This window comes from Ammospiza caudacuta, chromosome 11 (genome assembly GCF_027887145.1).
Source record: "Ammospiza caudacuta isolate bAmmCau1 chromosome 11, bAmmCau1.pri, whole genome shotgun sequence".
Lineage (NCBI taxonomy): Eukaryota > Metazoa > Chordata > Aves > Passeriformes > Passerellidae > Ammospiza > Ammospiza caudacuta.
In genome coordinates this window covers 6,698,215-6,725,235 of record NC_080603.1, presented here as the reverse complement: position 1 = coordinate 6,725,235, position 27,021 = coordinate 6,698,215, and the positions used below count along the sequence as shown (strand labels likewise).

General features: G+C 56.1%; 2 protein-coding genes and 1 non-coding gene across 3 annotated transcripts; all 3 read left to right on the top strand.

The window, feature by feature from the left end:
• TRPM2 (transient receptor potential cation channel subfamily M member 2) lies at positions 1–21,919 on the top strand. The gene is made up of 33 exons (XM_058811914.1): positions 1–75; positions 2,999–3,265; positions 3,600–3,685; positions 4,118–4,286; positions 4,842–5,022; positions 5,806–5,972; positions 6,416–6,596; positions 7,201–7,262; positions 7,445–7,645; positions 7,929–8,031; positions 8,245–8,366; positions 9,255–9,605; positions 9,910–10,047; positions 11,346–11,475; positions 11,744–11,889; positions 12,005–12,117; positions 12,655–12,874; positions 13,455–13,573; positions 13,853–13,985; positions 14,121–14,292; positions 14,692–14,875; positions 15,056–15,234; positions 15,387–15,519; positions 15,638–15,725; positions 16,366–16,453; positions 16,738–16,889; positions 17,379–17,455; positions 17,543–17,644; positions 18,028–18,114; positions 18,242–18,347; positions 19,196–19,297; positions 19,872–19,988; positions 20,800–21,919. Exons 2-33 carry the CDS (start codon positions 3,071–3,073, stop codon positions 20,923–20,925), a joined length of 4,530 nt encoding a protein of 1,509 aa, XP_058667897.1. The 5' UTR covers positions 1–75; positions 2,999–3,070; the 3' UTR covers positions 20,926–21,919.
• Positions 19,155–19,239, top strand: LOC131562808 (Z6 small nucleolar RNA). Its single transcript, XR_009275213.1, has one exon. It is a non-coding gene; the product is annotated as a Z6 small nucleolar RNA (small nucleolar RNA).
• Positions 21,920–24,736: 2,817 nt separating the features above from the next.
• LRRC3 (leucine rich repeat containing 3) lies at positions 24,737–25,585 on the top strand. The gene has a single exon (XM_058812493.1). The coding sequence runs from the start codon at positions 24,737–24,739 to the stop codon at positions 25,583–25,585; it is 849 nt and encodes a 282-aa protein (XP_058668476.1).
• Positions 25,586–27,021: the final 1,436 nt, after the last annotated feature.

Genomic DNA, 27,021 nt, shown 5'->3' with positions numbered 1-27,021 from the left:
GGGACACGGGGCTGAATGGCTGTGGGGGAACGGGGCGGAGAGCCGGGGATGCGGCCCGGGGATGCGGCACGAAAGGTACGGGCGGCGCGGCAGGGTGTGCCGGGAGGGGCAGCAACTGGGGCAGCTCGCAGGGGTTTAGGAACAGGGGCAGTTTGCAGGGGTGCAGGATCATCACGGGTCGTTTTCAGGGGGTTTAGGAGCAGGAGCAGATTTCAGGGGGTTCAGGGTCACAGACAGTTTTCTAGGTTGGCAGGATCATGGGCATTTTTCAGGGGGTTTAGGATGACAGGCAGTATCCAGAGGGTTTAGGAACAGGGGCAGTTTGCAGGGGTGCAGGATCACGGGCAGTTTTCACGGCGGGCAGGATCGCGGGCAGTTTTCAGGAGGGCAGGGGCAGTTTTCAGGGGGTTTAGGATCAGGGGCGGTTTTCAGGGAGGGCAGGAGCAGAGGCAGTTTTCAGGGGGTTTAGGAGCATGGGCAGTTTGCAGGGGGGCAGGATCAAGGGAAGTTTTCAGGGGGAGCAGGAGCAGAGGGGCAGTTTTCAGGGGGTTTAGGATCAGGGGCAGTTTTCAGGAGGGGCAGGATCATGGACAATTTGCAGGGGGGGGCAGAAGCAGGAGCAGTTTGCATGGGGTTTAGGAGCAGGGGAGGTTTTCAGGGAGGGCAGGATCACGGGCAGTTTTCAGGGGCTTTAGGATCACGGGCAATTTTCAGGGGGGGCAGGAGCAGGGGCAGTTTTCAGGGGGTTTAGGATCAGGGGCAGTTTTCAGGGTAGGAAGCATCACAGGCAGTTTTCAGGGGGTTTAGGATCACAGGCGCTTTTTGGGGTTGGCAGGATTACCAGCAGTTTTCATAGGCGTAGGGGCAGTTTTCAGGGACAGTTTTCAGGGGCTTTAGCATCAGGGGCAGTTTTCAGGGAGTTTAGGAACAGGGGCAGTTTTCAGGGGAGCAGGATCAGAGGCAGTTTTCAAGGGGAGCAGGATCAGAGGCAGTTTTCGAGGTGGGAAGCATCATGGGCAGTTTTTAGGGGGTTTAGGATCAGGGGCAGTTTTTAGGGGGCCAGGATCAGGGGCGGTTTTCAGGGGAGCAGGATCAGGGGCAGTTTTCAGGGTGGGCAGAATCAGGAACAGTTTTCAGGGGGTTTAGGATCAGGAGCAGTTTTCAGGGGTGCAGGAACAAGGGCAGTTTTATGGGGGGCAGGAGGAGGGGCAGTTTTTGGGATGGGAAGCATCACGGGCAGTTTTCAAGGGGTTTAGGATCACGGGCAGTTTCCAGGGGGGGCAGGATCAGGGGCAGTTTTTGGGATGGGCAGTTTTCAGGGTGGCAGAATCAGGGGCAGTTTTCAGGGGGACAGGATCGGGGCAGTTTTCCCCCTTGCGCTCCCTCCTGCTGGGTACTGTGACCACCCCGTGTGCTGAGGGCCAACCTGACCCCCTCAAGCTGGGAGGCAGGCAGTGTGTGCCTGTCCTTGTCCCCAAGCCCCTAAGGACAGGAATTCCAGGTACTGGAGGACAGACAGCTATTCCAGGTGCTGGAGCCCTTCCTGCATGGGTTTATGAGCTGTTTGTGGCCATGCCCCAAGCCCCCACGAGCCTGTCTGCCTTGTGGGGCCACGGACAAGAATTAGGAGTACATTTGACCTTATGTCAACTGCTCTTTCTCCAAAAATCAGATCTGCTGGGGGTTGTGCTGATGCAGAAACCCAGCCTGCCAAAATCTGCCTCCCAAGGTCAGTGGGGCTGTGGGAGATCCCAGGAGGGAGGCTGATAAAAGAGCTTTTCATTGCTACTCCATGATTTAGCATCAGCATCCTTGTTCCCACAAGGACTCCCCACCCTTGGGTGAAATGAAGGATTTGGCTTGAAGAAAGCAGAAAAAAATCCTCCTTAAACACAGACCCCACAGCTTGAGCAGAGCATCACCTGAGCCTGGTGCTTCCTCCATTACCTAATCCCAGCTCTCCTGAGAGGACATCACCTCCCTTAGGCTCCAGAGACCCCAGGAGCATTTCCACCTTTGCCCCAGCAGCTCTCCCATCTCAGCAAAGGGGCTGTGGGTGTTCAGGGGGGCATAGGAGTTCTGCAGCAAGCCCATGTGCATCTTGGGGCTCTCAGGACACCTTTGCAGGGCACACAGGACTCCAGCACCCAGTCCCTGCAGCCTGCATGTCCATATTCCCAGATTTTCCATGCAGGGCCGTGCTTAGACTGCTCACACAAGAGACCTAGTTTCTGCTCTCCCTGCTGCCAGAAATATCCCAGCTGCCTGCAGTGGAGAGCAGGTGAGGAGAGCCACAGGCTGGCAGTGCTGGGGCGCTTTGGGGATATTGAGGGGCTCCCCCAGGGAATTGTGCTGTGGTCACCACAGACGTGGGGACACCCTGTGTCAGGATTGTGCTGAGGGGATGGCAGGTGGGCCACCCTCCCCCTGGCAATGATGGATGGGGCACCTCAGTGCTCTTAGCTCATGGGCATCCTTTTGTTTTTGAAGGCCAGGTTGGAGGGTGTGACGGTGTGCACAGGGAAGAGATGAGGACCTGACTCCATGTTTCAGAAGGCTGATTTATTATTTTATTATATATTACATTAATACTATACTAAAAGAATACAAGAAAGGATTTCATCAGAAGGCTGGCTAAGCTAAGAATAGCAAAGAAAGAATGATAACAAAGCTTCTGTCTTGGACAGAGAGTCCAAGCCAGCTGGGCTGTGATTGGCCATTAATTACAAACAACCTCATGAGACCAATCACAGATGCACCTGTTGCATTCCACAGCAGCAGATAACCATTATTTATGTTTTGTCCCTGAGGTCTCTCAGCTTCTCAGGAGGAAAAATCCTAAGGAAAGGATTTTTCATAAAAGATGTCTGGCTTGGAGAAACCTGCTAGAGGGGCAGGTGTCTCTGCCCTTGGCAGGAGTGTGGAAGGAGATGAAATTTAAGGCCCTTCCCAATCCAAACCATTCTGGGACTCTCTGATTCTCCTCCACTGCCCTCAGGATGGGGATGCTGAGGAGCTCCCAGCCTAGGATCAGGAGAAGGGAGGCTGAGAAGCCCCGGACACAGGAGCCATGTCAGCGCGCGGGCGCTGCGCCAGGGTGCTGCCCTCCGAGCTGAACAAGGTGTGCCCCGAGAGGGGAGATGAGCCTGCCACGCACCCCAGCAAGATGAGCGACTTCGAGGTGGTCCCCAACCTGCAGCAGAGCAGCAGCAGTGTCTCCAGGAGCAGGAGGAAGGCTCATTTCCCTGCTGGCAGCAATGAAAAGGCAAGTTCAGGGGGTGCTGGAAGAGGGGATGGCTGGGCACATGCGTGAAACAGCATTAATGAGTGGCTCACTAACAGGAGCATTAATAACTGATCAGGTTGGTTTTAGGGACAGACAGAAAACCCCCAGACATCTGAGGCACATGGCCAGCACTCATATCCCTTCTCCTTCGAGTGCAGCTGGCTTTGTCCTTGCAGACAGTGATGGAGCTTTCATCCTTCACACCCCAAGAAGCGCCCAGACGTACTCCCATCTCCATGGTGTCTGACTCCTGGAATAACTTCTGGCCCTTTCCAGAAACCCTGACCCGTAGCTGCTTTTCTTGCTCCACCAGGAAAATCTCATCTCCTGGATTCCTGAAAACATCCGAAAGAAGGAATGCACCTATTTTGTGGAAAGCTCCCAGATGTCAGATTCTGGGTAAGTGAGGCACTCCATCCTTCCCTCCCCTGCAGGAGAGCAGAAGTGAGGGTTGATAACAAAGCTACAGCACCAGAAATCCCAACTTTCTGTCACAGGGATTCACAACCCTCTTTCTAACTGGTTGTTCAGCATGTGGTGAGTCACCACATGGCTGAGATTCTGTGTCCCAAAGAAAAACATTTCCAATGCTTTTGCAGGCAGTCATTTCCACCCTAAATATTTCCATCCTAAATCTCTACCGGTGGAAATATTTGGCTTTTTTCACTTAATTTCCCCCCCCCAAACATTGTCCTTGTTTCTGCACAAGTTCTGAGCAGGGGGAGCAGCTGGGTGGGAGATGTGGGGTCCGTGATGCTCCTCAGGAGAACAGCACCTCCTGCCCAGGCTGAGGTTGGGGTTTCTCCATGGAGCTCTCGGTGTGTTTTTCAGGAGGATCGTTTGTGAGTGTGGCTATCTCAGGGAGCAGCACCTTGACGATGCTGCCAAGCCTCCCATCTTCCTGGGGAAGGAGTGGGACCCCAGCAGGCACATCCAGGAGATGCCAACGGATGCCTTCGGCGATATCCGCTTCACAGGGCTGGGGCAGAAGACAGGGAAGGTGATCTGCTTGTCCTCCCGTGGGTGTGTGGGGAGTCAGTGCTTGGGTCAGTGAAGAGCTCATAGGTGTCGTGGGAGAGGACACAGAGTTTCCTGTGGATCAGGGCGATGGTTATCTTGGCCATGGGCAGGTTGGCCACCTGTGCGATGACATGGGAGATGGCACAGGAGCATTTCCCTCCTTGATGAGAGGACATTGGGAAAGGGTGGAATTGCCCCAAAAGCAACAGTGACTCAGGCAGTGGAGGGGTTGGGACAGGACCCCTCCTCTCAGCCTTAAACCCTTTCTGAAACCACAAGACTCATGATTCAAGGAGTGGCTGTTCCCTGTCCTTGCCCTCAGATTTGTCTGGGGAATGTTTGTTCCCAGGAAAGTGAACAGGAATAGGGTCATGGACATAGACCTGGACCAGCAGCAGCAGAACTCTGCTGTGGAATGGTGTTGGGAAGCCTCTGGGGTGGGACAGGAGGAATTGTGCTGGAGGAGGTGTCCTGTTACCCTGACCCCGTGGTTTATATCCAAAATAACAAATGTGCGTGGTCCCTTTTCCTGCAGTACGTGCGTGTCTCCTCGGACACCCCCCCAAGGGTCATCTACCACCTCATGACACAGCACTGGGGCCTGGACCCCCCCAACCTGCTCATCTCAGTCACTGGGGGAGCCAAAAACTTCGTCATGAAGCCAAGGCTGAAGAACATCTTCCGGCAAGGGCTGGTCAAGGTGGCCCAGACGACAGGTAAGACACCACAGAATAATGACATTGCAGAGTCATAGAATAGTTGGGGTTGAAAGGGACTTTTAAATGTCATCTGGATGCAGAGGGTCTGTGGTGGTGTTCACAGGGGTCCTGGGAAGAGGGAAGAGATGAGAATCTGACTCCATGTTTCAGAAAGCTTATTTATTATTTTATTACATATATATTATGTTAAAACTATACTAAAAGAATAAAATAAAGGATTTTATCAGAAGGCTTGAAAGGAAAGGAAAGAGAATTGAAAGATAACAAAAGCTTGTGAGTCTCAGAGAGTCCAAGACAGCTGGACTGTGATTGGCCATTAATTAGAAACAGCCAAATGAGACCAATCACAGATGCACCTGTTGCATTCCACAGCAGCAGATAACCATTGTTTACATTCTGGTCCTGAGGCCTCCAGGCTTCTCAGGAGGAAAAATCCTAAGGAAAGGATTTTTCATAAAACGTGTCTCTGACAAGGGTCTCCCTGTGGTTGCACCTGGCCATGCCAGGCTCAGTGAGCTGGGCTGCTCTGGTGGTGCTGAGCTGCTTTGGGAGCTCTGTAGGTCCTACCTGGACCACGATCACCAGGGATGGGCTGCTCCTGCTCAGTCACAAGAGAGGCTCAAAAGGTGCTGAAGAAGGCATTGCCTGTGCCACCAGGGCAGGGAAGGGACATCTCTTGGGGAATGAGCACCCCAGGGACCCACAGCCACACGGGGGAGGCTGGGAGACGGCTGTGGGCAGAGCCTCTCCCTTCCCATGGCCCTCTGTGCCCCCTCCCAGGAGCCTGGATCATCACAGGGGGGTCCCACGCTGGTGTGATGAAACAGGTGGGAGAGGCAGTGCGAGACTTCATGCTGAGCTGCAGCCACAAGGAGGGCGACATTGTCACCATTGGCATTGCCACCTGGGGGACCGTGTACAACCGCGAGAGCCTCGTCTGCCCCATGGTGAGCCAGGCAGCCCAGGGAAACACAGCTGGGCACAAGTGATGCTCACAGAACTCCAGAATGGCTTGGGTTGGAAGGAACCTTATGGCTCAGCTTGTTCCACCCCCTGCCATGGGCAGGGAATCTTTGATTAGACCAGGTTGCTCCAAGAGCCATCCAGCCTGGCCTTGAACTCTTCCAGGGATGGCACCAGGCTGGAATTTGCTGAGAAGCCCCTCCACCCTGCCCAGTGGTTCTGTGCTTCTCCTGGGTGGACTCTTGTGGGTGTGAGGGACAGTGGAGCATGGGGCAAGGCTGACATGAGCGCTGTGGGGGCACAGGGACAGTTTGGCCAGACTGTCCCCAAGTGCTGACCCATTCCTGTCCCCACGTGCTGGTCACCTTGGCTATCTGCTGCTCCTCTGCCAGGCTTCTCCCAGAGTGTCTCCTCCTGCTCCTTACAGGGGGGCTTTCCTGCTGAGTACGTGCTGGATGAGGAGAACCAAGGCAGCCTGTCCTGCCTGGACAGCAACCACTCCCACTTCATCCTGGTGGATGACGGGACCCACGGGAGGTACGGTGTGGAAATCCCCCTGAGGACCAGGCTGGAGAAGTTCATCTCTGAGCAGACCAAGGTGAAAGGAGGTAATGGCAACACACAGCCTGGCCTGAGGCAGGGATGGGCCATGCCCCTGGAATGGTGTCCTTCCTGGGCTCCAGCAAGGGGCTGTGGCTTCCCCAGAGGATCCAGGCAGTGTCTGAGAGGATTGCCATGATAAATGTGGAACCTGGTTCCTCCGTGACACAGATCAAAGAACCTTACTCTACCAGACTTATGGGATCACTAAAGGAGTCCCCAAACCTTGTGATGCTGAGTTGTTCAGGGAAAGTAATTTCTCCCACAGGGCCAGGTCCCAATGGAGCTTCCAGACGTCACCTTCTCACTGTGCAGATGATCTCCTGCCATGGCACATGCACTCATGTGCTCACAGAACCCCAGAACCCCCTGAGCCAGAAGAGACCCATAAGGATCCTCAAGTCCAACTCCTTGCACAGAACACCCCCAAAAAATCCCACCATGTGTCTGACCTGCCAGACAAACACTGGGCATGGTTTTCCTCCCCTCCCCTGAAGCCTGACGTGTCAGGGACACTGCTCACACCTTGCCTTCTGCACTCCACCACTCAGAGGAGACCCTATGCGGGGATCAGCCCTATGGGAAGGTCACCCTGGGTTTGCTTCCCTGCAGGTGTTGCCATCAAGATCCCCATCGTGTGTGTGGTGCTGGAAGGAGGGCCTGGGACTCTTGATGTAAGGAAGTGCTTGTGGCAAGCTGAGGCAGGGGTTCAGAGGAGGAACAGCCCCTTCCCGGGGTGCTGCTCCCGTTGGTGCCACACGGACAGGAGTGCTGGCAGCAGCAGAGGGTGCCAGGCTCAGAGAGGGCCTGCAAGTGTCTGGCTGGGATCCTGACCAAGCTCCCTGCTCTGCTGCAGACCATCTACAATGCCATCACCCACGGGACCCCCTGTGTGATCGTGGAAGGGTCGGGGCGCGTGGCCGATGTCATCGCGCAGGTGGCCAACCTGCCCGTGGCCAAGATCACCATCGCCCTGATCCAGAGCAAACTCAGCGTCCTCTTCCAGGACACCTACGAGCTCTTCACTGAGAGCAAACTGGTGGAGTGGACCAAGAAGGTGAGTCCCCTGCAGCCTTTGGGAGACCAAAGAGCAGCAAGGGTCCCAGTGGGGAGTTTAAGCCTCATCTGCCCCCAGGCACTCTCATCATTGTCCTGGTGGGCACCCCAAGGGCTCAGGCTCCCTTTGGGCACAGAGGGAGTGTTTGTGACCAGCCCACGGTGGAGGACACAGCCCAGGGGTTCTGCAGGAGATGGAGGGCAGTGAGGAATTGCCCAGCACAGTGGGGAGCAGCAGGAAGGAGATGCTGCTGCTCAGTGCTTTGCCCATGGCTCTCCTGTAGATTCAAGACATCGTGCGGAGCCGGCAGCTCCTGACCATCTTCAGAGAGGGCAAATATGGCCAGCAGGACGTGGATGTGGCCATCCTCCAGGCCCTCTTCAAAGGTGAGGGCTGGGGGCCTCCCTGGAAGGATGGGGCAAGGTGAACAGGACAGGGGTCAAGTCACCTCCTACCTCTGCTTGACTCATGGGGTCACCAAAGAAGTCCCCAAACCTTGTTCCTGGGGAGAGATGATTATCCAAAGGGCCACACACCCAAGGAAGCTCCCAGGTGGTATCTTCTCCCTGGGTGATGCTCCCCGTGCACTTTGCATGCAGCATCCCGAAACCAGGACCACTTTGGTCGGGAGAACTGGGACCACCAGCTGAAGCTGGCCGTGGCCTGGAACAGGGTGGACATTGCCCGGAGTGAGATCTTCACAGATGACCACGACTGGAAGGTAGGGCCATGCCTGTGCTGCTTGTCTGGTCAGGCTTACAGCTCGGCGGGCACTTCTCACCTTGGCTGTGCCCAGGGAGAGTTTTCAAGGGGTTTCTCCTGGACCCTGAACTCCCAGTGCATTAACTGGGGCTGTTCTTCAAAAATGCTCTCAAACACCCAGAGCAGAGCTAAGCACACACAAAGGCAATTGGTATTTTGCTCAAAACCAGTGTTTTTAAACACTCACCTAGAACTCAAAATACCTCTTGACAGCTCTGCCCTGTGGTTTGTGTCTAAATTCTTCCCTGCTCATACCTTATGAGTGGGGCAGGGGCCAGCTCTGCCATCCCTGCTGTTGAGAAGCCAAGGCTGAGCAGGGCTGTCTGTCCTTCCTGATGGGGCTGTGGAACTTGGAAGGGATTTTCCTATCGCAGTCAACAGTTTGGATTCCCCCAGCTCAGATACCTTTGATGAGGCTGGGAAGGGCTGGTGGGAGCTGGGAACCCAGAAGTGAAACATTTGAGGATAAATGCCCCAAATGTTGAAGGTCAAGCTGGCAATCTGGACACCTGCAAGGTGTCCCTGCCCCTGGCAGGGGATTGGAATGAGATGAGCTTCCAACCCAAACTGTGCTGTGATTCTGTGATATTCCTGAACTTGGGATAGGTGGTCTCTACCCTATCCATCCCTCTGCCCAGCAGCCAAGGGGGCAGAGGTCTCCACTGCCGCAGAGGAGTGCCCTCTTCTAACGCCCTGGGAACATCCCACAAGTTTTAGTGCATGCCTTGTGCTCTTTCACATCCAAAGACTCCTCCTGTGCTCAGGGATGAAATTTCCCCCCCGAGTGAGGAGCACAGTAGGAGCTCTGAGACCAGGGAGCCCCTCACCTCTGCCTCTGCCCTGCCAGCCCTCAGATCTCCACCCCGTGATGGCAGCCGCCCTGATCTCCAACAAACCCGACTTTGTGAAGCTGTTCCTGGAGCAGGGAGTGCGCCTCAAGGATTTTGTCACCTGGGACACGCTGGTTTACCTCTACGACAACCTGGCGCCATCCTGCCTGTTCCACAGCAAGCTGCAGAAGGTGCTGCTGGAGGAGAGGGAGCACACGGCCGGCTCCAAGGTGCCGAGGCTGCAGATGCACCACGTCTCGCAGGTGCTGCGGGAGCTGCTGGGATGCTCCACGCAGCCCCTGTACCCCAAGCCCAAGCAGGCGGAGCGGCCCCGGCTCTCCATCCCCGTGCCGCACATCAAGCTGAACGTACGCATCTCGGGTTACCGCTGGGGAGGGAGGGACACCGCCTCCGGGTCTCTGTCCTGCTGTCTGCTCAAAAATGCTCCTAAAAGTGCCTTTTAGTCGTCTAAAGGGTGCAGCTTCCTACAGCTGTAGCACTGTGTGGATGCGTGATGCTGGTGGGGTGGGTGCACGGTGGATGCACCACTCCACCTGATCCCGCTAGAAAAAGTGAAAATCCCAGGATTAATCCAGTCCTGGGAGGCGGGCAAAGCCCTTTGCATGGGTGCTGGAGGCAGCAGCAGGCGTTTGAGCATGGCACACCTTGCAGGTGCAGGGCTCCAGCCTGAGGTCCCTCTACAAGCGCTCTCCTGGCCGAGTCACCTTCACCATGGACCCTGTGCGCGACCTGCTCATCTGGGCCGTGGTGCAGAACCGCAGGGAGCTGGCAGAGATCATCTGGGCACAGGTACTGTAGGAGCCAGGGGGGTGGGATGGTCGGGATGGATGGAGATGAGAGATCTCTGAAGCCAGGTCGTGGAACTTGGGGTTCATTGCAAAGGGCCTGGGTGCAGGGCCCTGCTGGGATTTGGGGTTCATTGCAAAGGGCCCTGCTGGGAGCTGCCAGCCACAGCTCAGAGCAGGCCTGAGAGAAGAGAGGGGGAGAGAGGGTGAGGGGATAAGAGAGTAAAAGGGTAAGGGAGCAAAGTTCCCTTTACAATACCATAAATCTTCTGTGCTGAATATTCTGATTCTCACTAACCAATCTAGTACAATATACAAATCCTATAGCATTTCCATACAGCCTGTCAGAACCATTACATTACCAGACTGTGTTGCATTTTAAACCCTAAAAACTCCTCTTTGGGCCCCTTCTGCCAAGCTGGCAGGGTCTGCTCTGACCCTTGGAGCTGTCTGCAAGCAGAGGGAATTGTTCCATCAAAAGGGGATTACCTTCAGCCAGCCACACCATTGTCTTCCTGTTGTTCTGTAACTAAGGGATCTCAAAGCTTGCTTTCGTTTCAATCTCACTTATAGTTTCCATATTCTCAAAATCTTTTGCCAGACAATCATATTTATAAGGCTTTCCTGTTTCAGCTTCCCCAACAAGGTACCACAGCCCAGAGCTGAGGGGCTCACGTTGAGCCAAACCTCACTGTCCTGATCTTGATCCCAGCCAAAAAGGACCCAGTTTGAGGGCACTTTATATCCATCCCCAGCCACACCATGAGGCCAGATCCCTCCCTTCCTGGCCAAAACAGGCAGAGGGGATGTGCTGGGCCAGATGTGGGCTAAGTCAGGCTGAGAGAGCCCTCAGGCAGCTGGGGTGGAGAAGGCTTCCACTCATAAACAGCATTCCAGGACAAGGGGCAGTGTAACTGGTGGCACAGTGAGCATGCCAAGGAGCCACCCTGTCCCATCAGCCAAGGGCAGGGCTGCTCCCGTATTCCCCAGGCAGTGGGTTATCCACAGGTGAGCTTGGCTCAGCCCTAGTCACGGCAAGGTGTCCACCCTGAGCACCGTGGCAAGCTGTCCATCCTGAGCTTGGCTCAGCCCTTGTTGTGGCAAGCTGTCCTTCCTGAGCACCATGGCAAGCTGTCCATCCTGAGCTTGGCTCAGCCCTTGTCATGGCAAGCTGTCCTTCCTGAGCACCAATCTGCTTGGGCCACCCTCCCTCCTTCCTGTGGCAGCTGGGCAGATCTTGTCAAGGCTTCTGGGACGTGACAGACAGAGTGCCCATGCTTTCCATATCCTCTTCTGTGCCAGAGCCAGGACTGCATGGCAGCTGCACTGGCCTGCAGCAAAATCCTGAAGGAGCTGGCCAAGGAGGAGGAGGACACGGACACCACCGATGACATGCTGGCCCTGGCCGAGGAGTACGAGCACAAAGCAATTGGTGAGCAGGAGGGCACCAGCACCCCAGGGCTGCTCCTGTCCCCGCCAGAGCTGCTCCTGCATTCCAGGGCAGCTGAGCTTTACCCAGGAGATGTCTGGGGGGTGAGAAATGAGGGTCCCATCCCCACAGTTGGGGATTATGGTCCACAGGCCATGCCCATACGCTGGTAGGAGTATCAGTGTGTGGTGCCATGTCCTGATCCAGCTCAGAAGGGTGGCTCTGTGGGCCCCAGAGCTCAGCCTCCTCCTGCTGGTGCTGGCCCTTCCAGGTGTGTTCACAGACTGCTACCGCAAGGACGAGGAGAGAGCCCAGAAGCTTCTCACCCGTGTCTCTGAGGCCTGGGGGAAGACAACCTGTCTGCAGCTGGCCTTGGAGGCCAAGAACATGAATTTTGTGTCCCATGGGGGTGTTCAGGTGGGCTCCCAGCAGTGGTCCCTGGAGGGAATGTGCCCAAGAGTTCCTTGTGGGTGGCTGTGTCACTCTGCCCTTCAGCCTCTGTAGCCAGAACTCTTCTTTCTCCTCTTCACAGGCTTTTCTAACCAAGGTCTGGTGGGGGAAGCTCTCAGTGGACAATGGCCTTTGGAGGGTGATCACCTGCATGCTGTTCTTCCCCTTGCTCTACACCAAGCTCATCACCTTCAGGTATTCTGACAGCTGGGACACTCTTGCATTGTCACAGACATGTTTTAAGAAAAATCCTTTCCTTAGGATTTTTCCTCCTGAGAAGCTGAGAGGCCTCAGGAACAAACTGTAAACAATGATTATCTGCTGCTGTGGAATGCAACAGGTGCATCTTTGACTGGCCATTAATTAGAAACGACCAACGTGGACCAATTGATTGGCCATTAATTAGAAACGACCAACGTGGACCAATTGATTGGCCGTTAATTAGAAACAACCAACATGGACCAATTGATTGGCCATTAATTAGAAACAACCACATGAGACCAATCAAAGATGCACCTGTTGCATTCCACAGCAGCAGATAATCATTGTTTACATTTTGTTCCTGAGGCCTCTCAGCTTCTCAGGAGAAAAAAATCCTAAGGAAAGGGTTTTTCATAAGACATGTCTGTGACATTGCACTGAGGCAGGGCTTCCTCCAGCCTCCCCCTGTGGCTGGCTGGGCTGGGGGAGCTGCTGTGGCATCTCCTGAACCCACATCCATCCCTCCTGCAGCAGGGAGAAGAGGCTGCAGCCCCCCATGGGCTGCCTGGCGCGCCTCCGAGCCTTCTTCACAGCGCCCATCGTCATCTTCCTCATGAACACCCTGTCCTACTTCACCTTCCTGCTGCTCTTCGCCTACGTGCTGATGGTGGACTTCCAGCCCGCGCCCTCCTGGCGGGAATACCTCATCTACTTCTGGCTCTTCTCCCTGGTGTGCGAGGAGACCCGCCAGGTGTGGGCAGGCTGGCAGGTGGCACAGGAGGGCACACAGCCCTCTGGGTGCTCCAGGAGGTGCCACCACACAGCTCGTGTTCCCATGCTGCTTCTTGTGTCACCCCCTGTTCCGAGAGGTCCTGGCACGTGGAACCAGCAGATTCCTCATCTCTGAGGCCAGGGATTCTCCTTGGCTGCTGTGGATTTGCAGGAGAAAATGCTGTAGGGCTGGTGGGCTTTTCCCAGGAGGTGTCTGGTGTCTGTTTTGGGAATGTCAGGAGATGGAGGAGCTCTTCCTTTGGGTGAATTCCCAGTAGGATTTCCAGGTTTTGCTTGACGTTTGAGATTTTCCAGCTTTTGCTTCAGCATCTCAGTGCCTTTCTCCTCCAGCCTGAAGAGCCCCAATGTCCCTGGTGTCCCCATGCTCCTTCCCAGATGTCCCCATGCTCCTCCCATGGCCCTAGAGCAAACCACATAGGCTCAGGTTGCCTTTGGGACAGTGAGAGTATCCATTGATGGCCAGATGATCTGTGTGTGCTCCCTTCCATCCATGAGACACATGAGCATCTTGCACCCAGCCCCTTTTCTCTTCCCAACAGCTCTTGTATGATCCAGATGGACTCGGGATTGTGAAAATGGCTTCCCTGTACATCAAGGACTTCTGGAACAAGCTGGATATCTGTGCTATCCTGGTCTTTATTGCAGGGCTGACTTGCAGGTGAGCTGCAGAGCTCAACAGTATTTTCACAGAATTATGGAATCTCAGAGTGGTTTGGGTTGGAAGGAGCATTAAAGCCCACCCATGGGCAGGGACACCTCCCACTTTCCAGGTTGCTCCAAGCCCTGTCCAACCTGGCCTTAGACACTTCCAGGGATGGGACAGCCACAGCTTCTCTGTGCCAGGGCCTAACTTCGCTCTCAATAATTCCAACCTAAATGATTCTATATGGTTCTATGGTGGCACTGAGGTGTTTCCTTTCCTCTCCTCTGTGCCCAGGCTGATCCCATCAACGTTATACCCTGGGCGCATCATACTGTCCCTGGCGTTCATCATTTTCTGCCTGCGCCTGATGCACATTTTCACAGTCAGCAGGACGCTGGGGCCCAAGATCATCATTGTGAAGCGCATGGTGAGAGCTCCCCCCTGTCCTGGGGGGTGAGGCTGGACCCTCCTGCTGCAGCAGCTGGATGTGCCACCCCTGTCATGCCATCCTGGAGAGGGGCTTGCTCCAGGACACAGCCATCCTCCCCCTGTGTCTTTGCAGATGAAGGATGTCTTCTTCTTCCTCTTCCTGCTGGCAGTGTGGGTGGTGTCCTTTGGGGTGGCCAAGCAGGCTATCCTGATCCACAACGAGGAACGTGTGGAGTGGCTGTTCCGTGGCGTGGTCTACCATTCCTACCTGACCATCTTCGGGCAGATTCCCTCCTACATTGATGGTACAGGACACTGGCTGTGGCAGCCACGGCCTAAGCAGGGTGGCTGTGATAACCATGGCACAAGCAGGATGGCTGTGATAACCATGCCATGAGCAGGGTGGCTGTGGCAGCCATGCCATGAGCAGGGTGGCTGTGATAACCATGGCACAAGCAGGGTGGCTGTGATAACCATGAGCAGGGTGGCTGTGGCGGAGCTGATGTACCAAACTCATGCCATGCTGACCCATGGAAGTGCCACAGAGCTGGCAGTGAGCAGAGCACCTGGGATGGCACAGATGGAGGTTTAGTCCCTGCCTGGTGCTAAGCTGCCTGGATGCTGGCTGCTGTCTGGGAGCAGAATGTGCTCCAAAATACACTCAAGGTTTGGCCACCACAGAATCACACTGTGCTCTCCCACAGGGGTCAACTTCAACATCGACCAGTGCAGCCCCAACGGGACCGACCCTTATAAGCCCAAGTGCCCGGAGACAAACGGGGACAACAACACACCCATCTTCCCAGAGTGGCTGACAGTCATCCTGCTGTGCCTGTACCTGCTCTTCACCAACATCCTCCTCCTCAACCTCCTCATTGCCATGTTCAAGTGAGTCTGGGGGGCTCTAGGTGTGGTGGAAGTGATGGGATCCCATTCAGGGATCATAGATGTGGTAGGAGTAGCTGCAGCTCGGGGCTGATGAGGGAGCTGGGTAGAGCTGGGACACCATCCAGCCACGCTGTGCCCCCTGATCCGCCCGGCACGGCTGACACCTGGGCTGTGCCCCAGCTACACCTTCCAGCAGGTGCAGGAGCACACAGACCAGATCTGGAAGTTCCAGCGGCACGACCTGATCCAGGAGTACCACGGCCGCCCGCCCGCGCCGCCGCCCCTCATCCTGCTCAGCCACCTGCAGCTGCTGCTGCGCCGGGGCCTGCTCCGCCAGCCTGCCACCCAGCACAAGCTCAGTGAGCACCAGCACCCCCTCCTGCCCTCTGCCCCCTCCCCAGGGCATGGCACCGCACACCGAGGCACAGGGCTGGGCACAGGGGCTGCGCTCCTGCGGTTTGGGATGGATGGCCAGGGGTGTGACAGCGCTGCCGTGCTCTTCCCTGGGCAGAGGAGAAGCTGGAGAAGAATGAAGAAGCTGCCCTGCTCTCGTGGGAGATGTACCTGAAGGAGAGCTACCTGCAGCACCAGCAGTGCCAGGAGAAGCAGAACACGGAGCAGATGATCCGGGACATTGCACAGAGGTATGGCTGCCCCCTGGGAAGGAGATTCCTTCTGTCCTTCGGTGTCCTGGGCATGGAAGAGCTGGGATCAGGGCAGGGGTGGCTGCTGAGGGTGTTCCAGCCTGCACTCTCTCTCCAGGGTTGATGTGCTGGCAGAGCTGCTGGACTTGGACAGGGTGAAGAGGACGGGGGTAGTGGAGCAAAGATTGGGCTCTCTGGAGGACCAGGTGAGGCAAAAGCAGAGCAAGAAAGAAGAAATTTTTCCAGGGTCTGAGTCAATTGAAAGGTGAAATTTTTCCAGGGTCTGAGTCAATTGAATCAGAACATAGAATCTCTCTGAATCAATACCCTCTGATGTGACAGTGTTCACAGGTGTCCGAGGATGAGGGAAGAGACGAGGATCTGACTCCATGTTTCAGAAGGCTTGATTTATTATTTTATGATATATATTATATTAAAACTGTACTAAAAGAATAAAAGAAAGGATTTCATCAGAAGGCTAGCTAAGAATAGAAAAGGAATGGAATGATAATAAAAGCTTGTGGCTTGGATGCTCTGTCTGAGCCAGCTGACTGTGATGGGCCAATTATTAGAAACAACCACGTGAGACCAATCACAGATGCACCTGTTGCATTCCACAGCAGCAGATAATCAATGTTTACATTTTGTTCCTGAGGCCTCTCAGCTTCTCAGGAGGGAAAATCCTAATGAAAGGATTTTTCATGAAAGATGTCTGCAACAAACACTAGGGCACAGCCAGGATCACAGGGTGCGGCGGTCGGTGCCAAGGGTGGCGGTGCCAGGGCAGGCTCCCGTGGCACTCAGGGGACAGTGGGGCAGGGGGTGACCCTGTGCTGTGCCCTGCAGGTGCACCAGAGCGCCCAGGCCCTGCGGTGGATGATGCAGGCGCTGCGGGGCAATGGCTTCAGCCCGGCAGAGGATGTGCCGCCCGTGGGTAAGCACAGCCCGCTCCTCCCCAGCAGCGCCAGGCTGGGCAGCCCTCACACCCCTCTGACAAGCAGGGAGACACAGGTTCCTTTGCTCCTGGGAGGTTTGGTGTCTCCATGAGCTCATCCAGCCTTTCCTGAGTCCATCCCCACCCTCCCCTGGGGTTTAATGGCAGAAGAGAAGCCAGGGGACACCAACATCCCCATGGAGAGACTCAGCAGGGCCCCAGCCCACAGTGCTGGACGTGGGGCCCTGCTTTGTGGGACCCTGCTGTCTGTGTCTGCCCCACAGGCTCCTCCACAGCCCTGGGCACCAAGGAGCTTGCCCTGGAGGGGAGGCCCGAGGAGAGGCAGCCCCCGTGCCACGTGCTGGCCCGGAACCTCCTGTACCCGGGGTCCCACATTCTCCGCTTCCCTGTGCCCGACGAGAAGGTGCCCTGGGAGGTAGGAGCTGTGAACAGGGGCACTGGGGCTGGCAGGGGAAGGTTTGAGGCACATCCTGACAGTGGTGGGAAGAGGAGCCCATCATCCCATTTGGGAGCTGTTGTTCTTCCCAGCCCTGGGAGGGACCCTTGGCTTCCCGGAGTCGCTGCTTGAGTGACCCCAGAGAAAAGAGCTGGGATCCATCCCTGCTAGGGCCTGCAGTGCCAGGAATGCCTGGGGATGCTTGGTGGGACACAGGGCATACAAGCACCCACCTGAGCATTTCCTGAAGCACGGCTGGCTCAGGGGCAGGGACAGGATCGAGTACTGGCTTCCACGGGGGTGTGAGCCCTCCAGCCAGGACTCTGAGCTCAGCCCCCAGCAGAGCCTGGAGCATCACCTGGGGAGCATCCCACGGGCTGGGCAGAGGGAGAGACTGGGCCCTGAGGTGTCCCTGGGGTCCCAGGGGGACTGACAACCTGGGGGCTGACCCAGCCATGTGTCGTGCAGGTGGATTTCCCGCTCTACGACCCCCCTGCCTACTCGGCTGAGCACAAGGACATGGCAGTGCAGGACCCCTTCAGCCTGTGAGTGTCCCCCCAGGGTCCCCAGCCCTCCTCCCTGCCCTGGTGGCACAGCCAGCCCTCCCAGCCCGGCTGCCTCCCACCCTGCAGCTCCTTGGAGTCTCTGCTCAAGATCAACTACAACACCATGGACGGGCTGATCGACCGGCAGAGCTTCCACGGGCTGTACACCGTGCAGGACGGGCTGCCACTGTGAGTGCCACTGTCACTGTGCCACTGTGAGTGTCCCTGTCACTGCCACTGTGAGTGCCACTGCCCCTGTGAGAGCCACTGTGAGTGCCACTGTCAGTGTGAGTGCCACTGTGAGTGTCACTGCTACTGTGAATGCCACTGTGTCACTGTCACTGAGTGTCACTGTCACTGTGAGTGCCACCCCCATGGCAGCCACCTGGCAGGACAAGCACGGGCACACAGAGAGGCCAGAGCTGCCTGGGCACATCCATCCCATCCCCACTGTCCTACGGGGCAGGGATAACTGCATGGGCTGACCCCCAAAAACAGCCCCAAAATGTGGGATGCAGGGGTAGGGAAGGGTTCTGGGGTGCCCAGAGGGAGCCCTCACTGTCACCCTGCAGGAACCCCATGGGCAGGACGGGGCTGAGAGGCCGTGGGAGGCTGCACTGCTTCGGGCCCAACCATGCCCTGCACCCCGTGGTGACCCGGTGAGTGTGGGGTGGGGATGTGGGGTGGAAAAGGGGCCATGGGGTCACCCCAGAGACCTGGCCAAACCCCAACACTGCTGGGCAGAGGGGAGCCACAGCTGCAGCGTGACAGGGGCCTCTCCCACAGCTGGAGGAGGAACCTGGATGGGTCCATCATAAGGAAGAGCCTGAAGAAGATGCTGGAAGTGCTGGTGGCCCAATACCCCCTGTCAGATGTGTGGGCACTGCCTGGGGTGAGAACTGGGACAAAACGGGGAAGGGGAAGGGGAAGGGGAAGGGACCCACAGAAAAGGGGGAATCACAGGTGTGTGTCACAGCCTGGTTCAGGAGGTGCCTCTGCCCCTCCTGCAGAGCCCCTGTGTGATGGTGTTCACAGGGGTCTTAGGATGAGGGAAGAGATGAGGATCTGACTCCATGTTTCAGAAGGCTTGATTTATTATTTTATGATATATATTATATTAAAACTATACTAAAAGAATAGAAGAAAGGATTTCATCAGAAGGCTAGCTAAGCATAGAAAAAGAAAGAATGATAACAAAGGCTTGTGGCTTGGACTCTGTTCGAGCCAGCTGACTGTGATTGGCCATTAATTAGAAACAACCACATGAGACCAATCACAGATGCACCTGTTGCATTCCACAGCAGCAGATAATCATTGTTTACATTTTGTTCCTGAGGCCTCCCAGCTTCTCAGGAGGAGAAATCCCAAGGAAAGGATTTTCCATAGAAGATGTCTGTGACATACCTACATGCCAGGCTGCTGGGGGAGCAGTGCTCTCCTGACATTCCCCCACTCACCCTGACCCCCTGCCTCTCCCTCCTCCTCTCCATGGCTTCATCCTTCATGTGAGCCTGTTAAGCCGTTGGCAGAGCATCCTTTGGCACACCCTGGATCAGGCAAACTCAGACATACACTGGGGCAGAGCTGAGGGCTCTGAGCAGCAGAGGGAGGGTGGGAGGCACCAGCAGCCCTTGTGGCATCTCCTGCAGTGCTGGCAGGCCTGATGGCCAGGCTGGTGGCAGGGAGGGAGGCTGCACTGTGCTGGTGGCAGCCCCAGTGCTGACATCTGCTTTGGCACAGGGCTCCCTGGAGCCAGGGGAGACGCTGCCACTGAAGCTCAAGTGGATCCTGCGCAGGGAGTTCTGGCCCCAGTTCCAGAACCTGCTGAAACAAGGCACTGAGGTGGGGACACACAGGGGTCACAGGAGGGCTCAGACATGTGGGCATCACTATGGATGGCACACAGGTGTCATGGGGACATCACCATGGCACGGGGACATGTGGGCATCACCCTGGATGGCACACAGGTGACATGGGGACATCACCCTGGGTGGCACACAGGTGACATGGGGACATCACCGTGGCACGGGGACATGTGGGCGTCACCCTGGGTGGCACACAGGTATCATGGGGACATCAGCATGGCACGGGGACATGTGGGCATCATGGGCCATGTGGGTGGCACAGTGTAGAGAGGCAGGGTGCATCACCTCTTGGCCACTGCTCCCACCAGAAAGGAAGCGGCAGGGGAGGTGAGGATGTGCCATAATTCGTGTCTGGGGGTCAGGGAGCAGCACAGAGACCCCAGGGGAGGGCTGCCCACACCAGTCTGTGCCTGCAGCAGTGGCTCCCCATGCCACTGGGAGTGGGACTCTGGTCTCCAGCAGGGCAGACCTGCTGGGCACTGCCCCACCCAGCCCAGGGTGCCCTCAGGGAGGTGCTGAGGGCTCTGCTCAGGTGCCATCCCCACACACAGGTGCACAAGGGGTACCTGGACGACCCCCGGAACACAGATAATGCCTGGGTGGAGACGGTGGCCATCAGCGTGCACTTTGACACCCAGCACGACCTGGAGATGAAGCGGCTGAACTCGGTGAGGGGCTGCCACCCCCGGGGCTCCCTGGGCACAGCAGCCACATGTGCACAGCCACAGCCCCACAGGGCTCTGCTGCATGCAGTGGGGGAGAGCAGGGGATGAATGTGGGGTGGCACCAAAATGTGTGCCCCAAAAACAGGCAGGGTTGGGGATGGGAGGTGCTGTTGAGTGTGGCTGGCAGCACATGTGTGACCGTGTTCACAGGGGTCTGAGGATGAGGGAAGAGATGAGGATCTGACTCCATGTTTCAGAAGGCTTGATTTATTATTTTATGATATATATTACATTAAAACTATACTAAAAAAAGAGGACGAGGGTAGCGGAGCAAAGATTGGGCTCTCTGGAGGATCAGGTGAGGCAAAACCAGGATAAGTACCCAAGAAAAGTGAAATTTTTCCAGGGTCTGAGTCAATTGAAAGATGAAATTTTTCCAGGGTCTGAGTCAATTGAAAGGTGAATTTTTTCCAATTTTTCAGTTTTTTCAATTGAATCAGAACATAGAATCTCTCTGAATTAATACTCTTTCATCAGAAGGCTAGCTAAGAATAGAAAAGGAAAGAATGATAACAAAGGCTTGTGGCTCAGACTCTCTGTCTGAGCCAGCTGACTGTGACTGGCCATTAATTAGAAACAACCACATGAGACCAATCACAGATGCACCTGTTGCATTCCACAGCAGCAGATAATCATTGTTTACATTTTGTTTCTGAGGCCTCTCAGCTTCTCAGGAGGAAAAGTCCTAAGGAAAGGATTTTTCATGAAAGATGTCTGTGCCCCACACCCCTGTGTGACATCTGTCCCCCTGCAGTTCCTCCAGGGCTGTGACCCCGAGCTGTGCATCCGCTGGCAGGTGCTGGACAAGAGGATCCCCCTGCACGCCAACCACAAGGAGCTCCTGCACAAGGTCTCAACCCTCCTTGGTGCCTACTACTGAGGCCTCCTTGGGCACACACCAGGCTCTGGCTGGGACCTGCAGCTCTGGGAACACGGGAGCTGCTGGAGCTGAGGTGCTCTGGGTGCCTCTGTGAATGTATGTATGCCGCAGGTCTCTGGGAGGAAAAGTGTCCCCTCCCTGCCACCTGAGCCACCAAGTTCAGCCCCAGCTCGTGTCTTGGTGCTTCCACATCAGCCCAGAGCACTAGCCCAGAGCTTGGGGCACACAGAGCCATGGGGTTTCCCTGTGAGATGGTCGTTCTGTCCACTCCAGCCTGCTCTTGGCTTAGGGTGGGCACAGGGGGCTCACCAGCCCCAGCTGCCCCTCCTCCAGAATATCCATCCCTGCTCCTGCTCCTGCTCTGAGCCACTGCCACAGATCCCAAAGGATTGCTCTGGGCAAGGCCTGGGGTCCCTCCTGTGGTGGCTGCACCCGCATCTCTGATTGCCTCAGACCCAACAACATGGTCCTGAGCTGTGAGCCAGCCCTCCTGAAGGTGTGAGCAGCTCTTGGCTTGTATACCTATGGATTCACAGCCCTGCCATGCCCCAAACTGTGTGTGATCCTGCTTGTGTATGCTGAGCTTGTAGCTAAACCTCCCTCCTCCCCCTGAGCTGAACGTCACCTGCCTGTCCCCACCCTTGTGCACATGGGTGGGAGGTGGCAGCTTGCTGGGACACAGGTGACCCCTGCTCTGTGGCTCCTTGGGCAGGTGGGGACAGGAGAGGGGACATCTGTGTGTCGATCCCAGACATCCCTGCTTTAAGGGGTCTTTCACTCACGTTTCTGCTGCCTACCCTGGGGAGAACAAGGCACTGTGGACACACTTTTTGTCATCCAGAGGAGCCCCATGATGGTGTGTTGTGCCTGGGACTGCTCAGGAAGGGATTTTGGTTCCCCACCTCCTCCCAGTGGATCAGACCTGGCCAGCCAAGGCTGCTCATCCCACACTGGTGCCCACCATGGCACAACTGCAGTTTCACCAGTGCTGCACGTGGCTTTGGCAAGGGGAGGGGCTCAGTCTGGCCATGTGTTCAACCCAGCTCAATAAACCATTATTAAACACTGCAGGCTGCTGGTGTCTGACAGCTGTTTAACCAGGGGCTGCTCCTGGGGGCCATGCTTGGAGCACACCCCCAGGATAAGCCCAATTCCCACCCCAATCCTGTACAAACCCACTTTGCCCGCAGCGATGGCTGAATCACAGAAGGGTTTGGGTTGGACGGGATTTCAGTGATGGTTTCATTTCAAGCCCCCTGCCATGGGCAGGAACGGCTTGCAGCAGCCCGGGAGAAGAGAACCCGTTTAGAGCTGATGTGCTCGAGAGGACTGGCCCCGTTCAGAGCTGAAATGAGAGCTGTGCTCTGAACTGCTGCAAGGCACCTTCTTCCATCGCTCCTGGGCTGAAGTCTGCTCCCGGTTTCCCATCACCTCCAGGCCGGGCCCCGGCTGGGGAGGGACGATTGCGCCTCACAGCAGCTGATGAAGGTTCTAGACGGGCAGCCCGGACCGCAGCCTCCCAAACCTGCGGGAATCTCATTAGCAGCGCTCAATTTGTGCGCACTGGGCTCGGCGCTGCCACTCTCCCGCAGCCCCTGGCTGTCCCACCACGCTGCTCCTCCCGTCCCCATCCCCATCCCCGCCTCCCTCCCCATCCCCGCACCGCTCCCATCCCATCCCATCCCCATCCCCATCCCCATCCCCGCACCTCCCGGTGCCGCCGCGGCGGGACCGCCCGGCCCGGGGAGCGGCCGCAGCAACAGGTGGGGCCGGCCGGGACCGCGGCTGAACCGAACCGGCACCGACACCGACACGGTAAGCGAGCCCCGGGCTCCGGGGCAGCGGGGGCGCGGGGTCGGTGGTGCTGCGCGGAGGAGCCCCGGGTCCCCGGCAGGGCAGCGGGGTGGGCTGGAGCATCTCCCCCGACAGCCCCGGTGCGGGGAGGCTGCGGCTCCTGAGAGCCCCCGAGCCCTTCCATGCGGTGGGACCGGCCCCGGAGAGACGGAGCTGTGAGAGCTGCCATAGCCCGGGGCATTTTGCGGGGCCGGAGGGAGTCCCGGGAAGCCCAGCTTCATATCCCTGTGCAGAATCCACTGCAGTGGGCAGGGCTGCAGGCAGAGCTGCAGATAGCATCCTTCAGGTATGAGCACACCTCGGGTGTGAGCATCCCTCGGGTGTGAGCATCCCTCAGGTGTGAGCATCCTTCAGGTGTGAGTATCCCTCAGGTATGAGCATCCCTCGGGTGTGAGCATCCCTCAGGTGTGAGCATCCCTCAGGTGTGAGCATCTCTCAGGTGTGAGCATCCCTCAGGTGTGAGTATCCCTCAGGTATGAGCATCCCTCGGGTGTGACGATCCCTCGGGTATGAGCATCTCTCAGGTGTGAGCATCCCTCAGGTGTGAGCATCCTTTGGGTGTGAGCATCCTTTGGGTGTGACCATCCCTCGGGTGTGAGCATCCTTTGGGTGTGAGCATCCTTTGGGTGTGAGCATCCCTCAGGTGTGAGCATCCCTCGGGTGTGAGCATCCCTCAGGTGTGAGCATCCCTCAGGTGTGAACATCCTTTGGGTGTGAGCATCCCTTAGGTGTGAGCATCCCCCTGTGGTACCCTGGGCACACCTGAGGGATGCTGCTGTTGCCAGGGGAGTGCCATTAGCAGAAGGATTCTGGTACCACAGGGACAACAACTTGGTGCCCATAATGACACCACATGGGACATTTAATTCCCGTGAGAAATGTTCCCTTGGCCTCTCAGACCTCCCCTCAGTGAGGGTCTCTTCTGCCAGGCTGGCCAAGGCAGCAGCAGGGACATGAGCAGCACCAAAGGCAGAGGAAAGGTGCCCCACCTGCCTCACCTCCTGCCTTGCCCCTGGCAGCACTGGGGTGTCCTCTGGGGCTCCTGCATCACCCCCTTTACTGTGCCAGGCAGTGGCTCCTCCCTTCCCCTCCAGCCCCACAGTCAGGCTGTCAAACCACACTCTTCATTTACTTTAAAAACACAAACTCACCTCCAAACACTTCTTTGGTGAAACTCATGGAAACCTGGCTTGTACCAGCTCACACAGAAGGAAAGGGAAGGGAAAGCAAAACACATCTTGTTATTTAAAACCCTGGTGGTGATTAAATCACTCTGATGATCCTTAGAGTCTGACTCATCACTTCTTTTTAAACACAGGGTTGGTGAGACAGGGATTTGCTGCTGCTGCTCTCCAGTAGCAAATTAATGCATCCCCCCTGGAAACTGGCAGCAGGATGGGGCAGAGCTCCCTTTGTCCACTGGGGTGGTCCCTGCAGAGACAGGGGTAGGGCAGCTGGGGTTTCTATTTTTAATTAATCCCAATTAAGCTGTCCTGGGAAAGACAGCCAGTGTCACTCCAGTCTCATGAGCCCAGCCTCTCACCCCTTTGCCAGGCACATCACACAGGAGCCATGCCCTCTGTTCCAGGCAATAATGCTGACTCCATGTTTCAGAAGGCTTGATTTATTATTTTATGATATATATTATATTAAAACTATACTAAAAGAATAGAAGAAAAGATTTCATGAGAAGGCTAGCTAAGAATAGGAAAAAAAGAAATTATGACTGACCGAGACAGTCTGGACAGCTCGGCGGTGATTGGCCATTAATTAGAAACAACCAACATGGGCTAATCAAAGATCTACTTGTTGCATTCCACAGCAGTAGATAATTATTGTTTACATTTTGTTCCTGAGGCCTCTCAGCTTCTCAGGAGAAAAAAACCCTAAGGAAAGGATTTTTCATAAAACATGTCTGTGACACCCCATCCCCTCCACCCACAGCTTCCCTCCAGCCATGGCAGAGGCCTTGCAGGGATGCCCAGGGACTCTCCTGGTGCCCAGGAGCTGCTGCCATGCCCGGGGAGCTGCCAGGGGCCGTGCCCAGCTGCCTGCCTGCAGGATGACCCTCACCAGCACCAGCAGCATGGCCCAGGCTTTCTTCTGCCTCCTGCTCTGCATCCCCTGGGGCAGCTCCTGCCCGCCCAGCTGCCAGTGCACGGAGCGGGCCGGGGCCAAGGCTGTGCTCTGCAGCTCCCAGCACCTGCAGGAGATCCCCAAGGACATCCCCAGGGACGCGGTGCTCCTCAAGCTGGACGCCAACAGCATCACCAGCATCCCCAGCAACGCCTTCAGGCACCTGTCCCGCCTGCAGGAGATCGACCTGTCCCGGAACGCCATCGAGCACATCGACAGGGCGGCCTTCAGAGGGGTGGCGGCCGGGCTGAGGAGCCTCGACCTGTCCGGGAACCGCATCCGCAGCATTCCCAAGGAGGCGCTGCTGGCTCTCAGGGCCGAGCTGCGGCTGGCCAACAACCCCTGGCGCTGCGGGTGCGCCCTGCAGGAGCTGCTGGGGGCGGCGCGGCTGCACCCCGACTCCGTGCGGGACATCACCTGCCACACGGCCCCGCGACACGAGCTCGTGGGCAAGCCGCTGCTGCAGGCGCTGGGCAGCGGCGCCAACCTCTGCAGCGTGCCACGGAGGAGCACGGACGTGGCCACGCTGCTCGCCGTGTTCGGCTGGTTCGCCATGCTCGCCGCCTATGTCATGGGCTACGTGCGACACAACCGGGAGCGCTCCCGCGGGCACCCGCGGGCACCGCCAGGCACACGGGAACGGGCAGAGAGCGCCAGCACCGCCCTGTAGTGAGGGCTGGGTGCCGGCTCCAGCATCTTCACAGAGAGCCCACGGCAGTGAGCACCAGCCTCGGGGTCTCTAGCTGCTCAGAGTGACCCCAAAATATGTTAGAAAGTGTGACCATGTTCACAGGGGTCTGAGGATGAGGGAAGAGACGAGGATCTGACTCCATGTTTCAGAAGGCTTGATTTATTATTTTATGATATATATTATATTAAAACTATACTAAAAGAATAGAAGAAAGGATTTCATCAGAAGGCTGGCTAAGCTAAGAATAGAATAGAAAAGAATGATAACAAAGACTCTGTCTCAGACTCTCCATCTGAGCCAGCTGACTGTGATTGGCCATTAATTAGAAACAACCACATGAGACCAATCACAGATGCACCTGTTGCATTCCACAGCAGCAGATAATCAATGGTTACATTTTGTTTCTGAGGCCTCTCAGCATCTCAGGAGGAAAAGTCCTAAGGAAAGGATTTTTCATAAAACGTGTCTGCGACAAGAAAGTCTCTTTTCCCAGCTCGGCACTCAAAGGAGTCAGAGCTCTTCATTTCTCGCTCTCAAGGTTGTTTATTGTATCTTATCTATAAAATTCTTTCTCCTGCCCTGCTGAGGTCCATCAAGCAGGACAGTTCCAGGCACTCTGCCTGCCCCAGGACAGTGTTATCTTTTTATACTAAAAACTACCTGCACAATATCTACAATTACTTTCCAATACCTATCACCTATGTTAGACAGTGAGCTTCTACTCTAAACCAATCTGTCAGTGCCACCATCACAGCAGAAGATGGAGGCCAAGAAGAAGAAGAAGGAGAAAGGCTGGGCACACCCAGATCCCTCCATCTTGCCTCCTGAACCCCCATACCAAAACCCCAAAATCTACTTTTCCACCCCATGATAAATTCACTATTATTCCAACTAAACTGTTGTGGCTTGCTGATCTTCATCTAAGGTTGGTAATTTGCTCCACGGGTCACAATCAAACCCACAGGTGTTTTGGGCTCTGTGCCAGGGTCTCTGAGCCCCCTGGCAGGGTCCTGGCCATCCTGGACAGCCAGAGGGATGCCCTGGGTTCCCACACCATCACAGCAGAAGATGGATGCCAAGAAGAAGAAGGAGAAAGGCTGGACATGCCCAGATTCCTCCATCTTGCCTCCTGAACCCCTGTTCTAAAAACCCCAAAAAAATCTATTTTTCACCCTGTGATAAATTCACTATCATTCTACTTAAACTTCCGTGGCTCATAATTCTTCATATAAGGTAGGTAATTGTTTTTTCCAAGGGCTAAATCAAAGGCACAGGGGTCTGGGGCTCTGTGTCAAGGTCTCTGAGCCCCCTGGGCAGGGTCTCGAGTACTGCAGGGCAGCCAGAGGAATTTCCTGGGTTCTGACACACCAGCACAGCCCTGTAGTGAGAGCTGGGTGCAGCTTCAGGCTCATCCA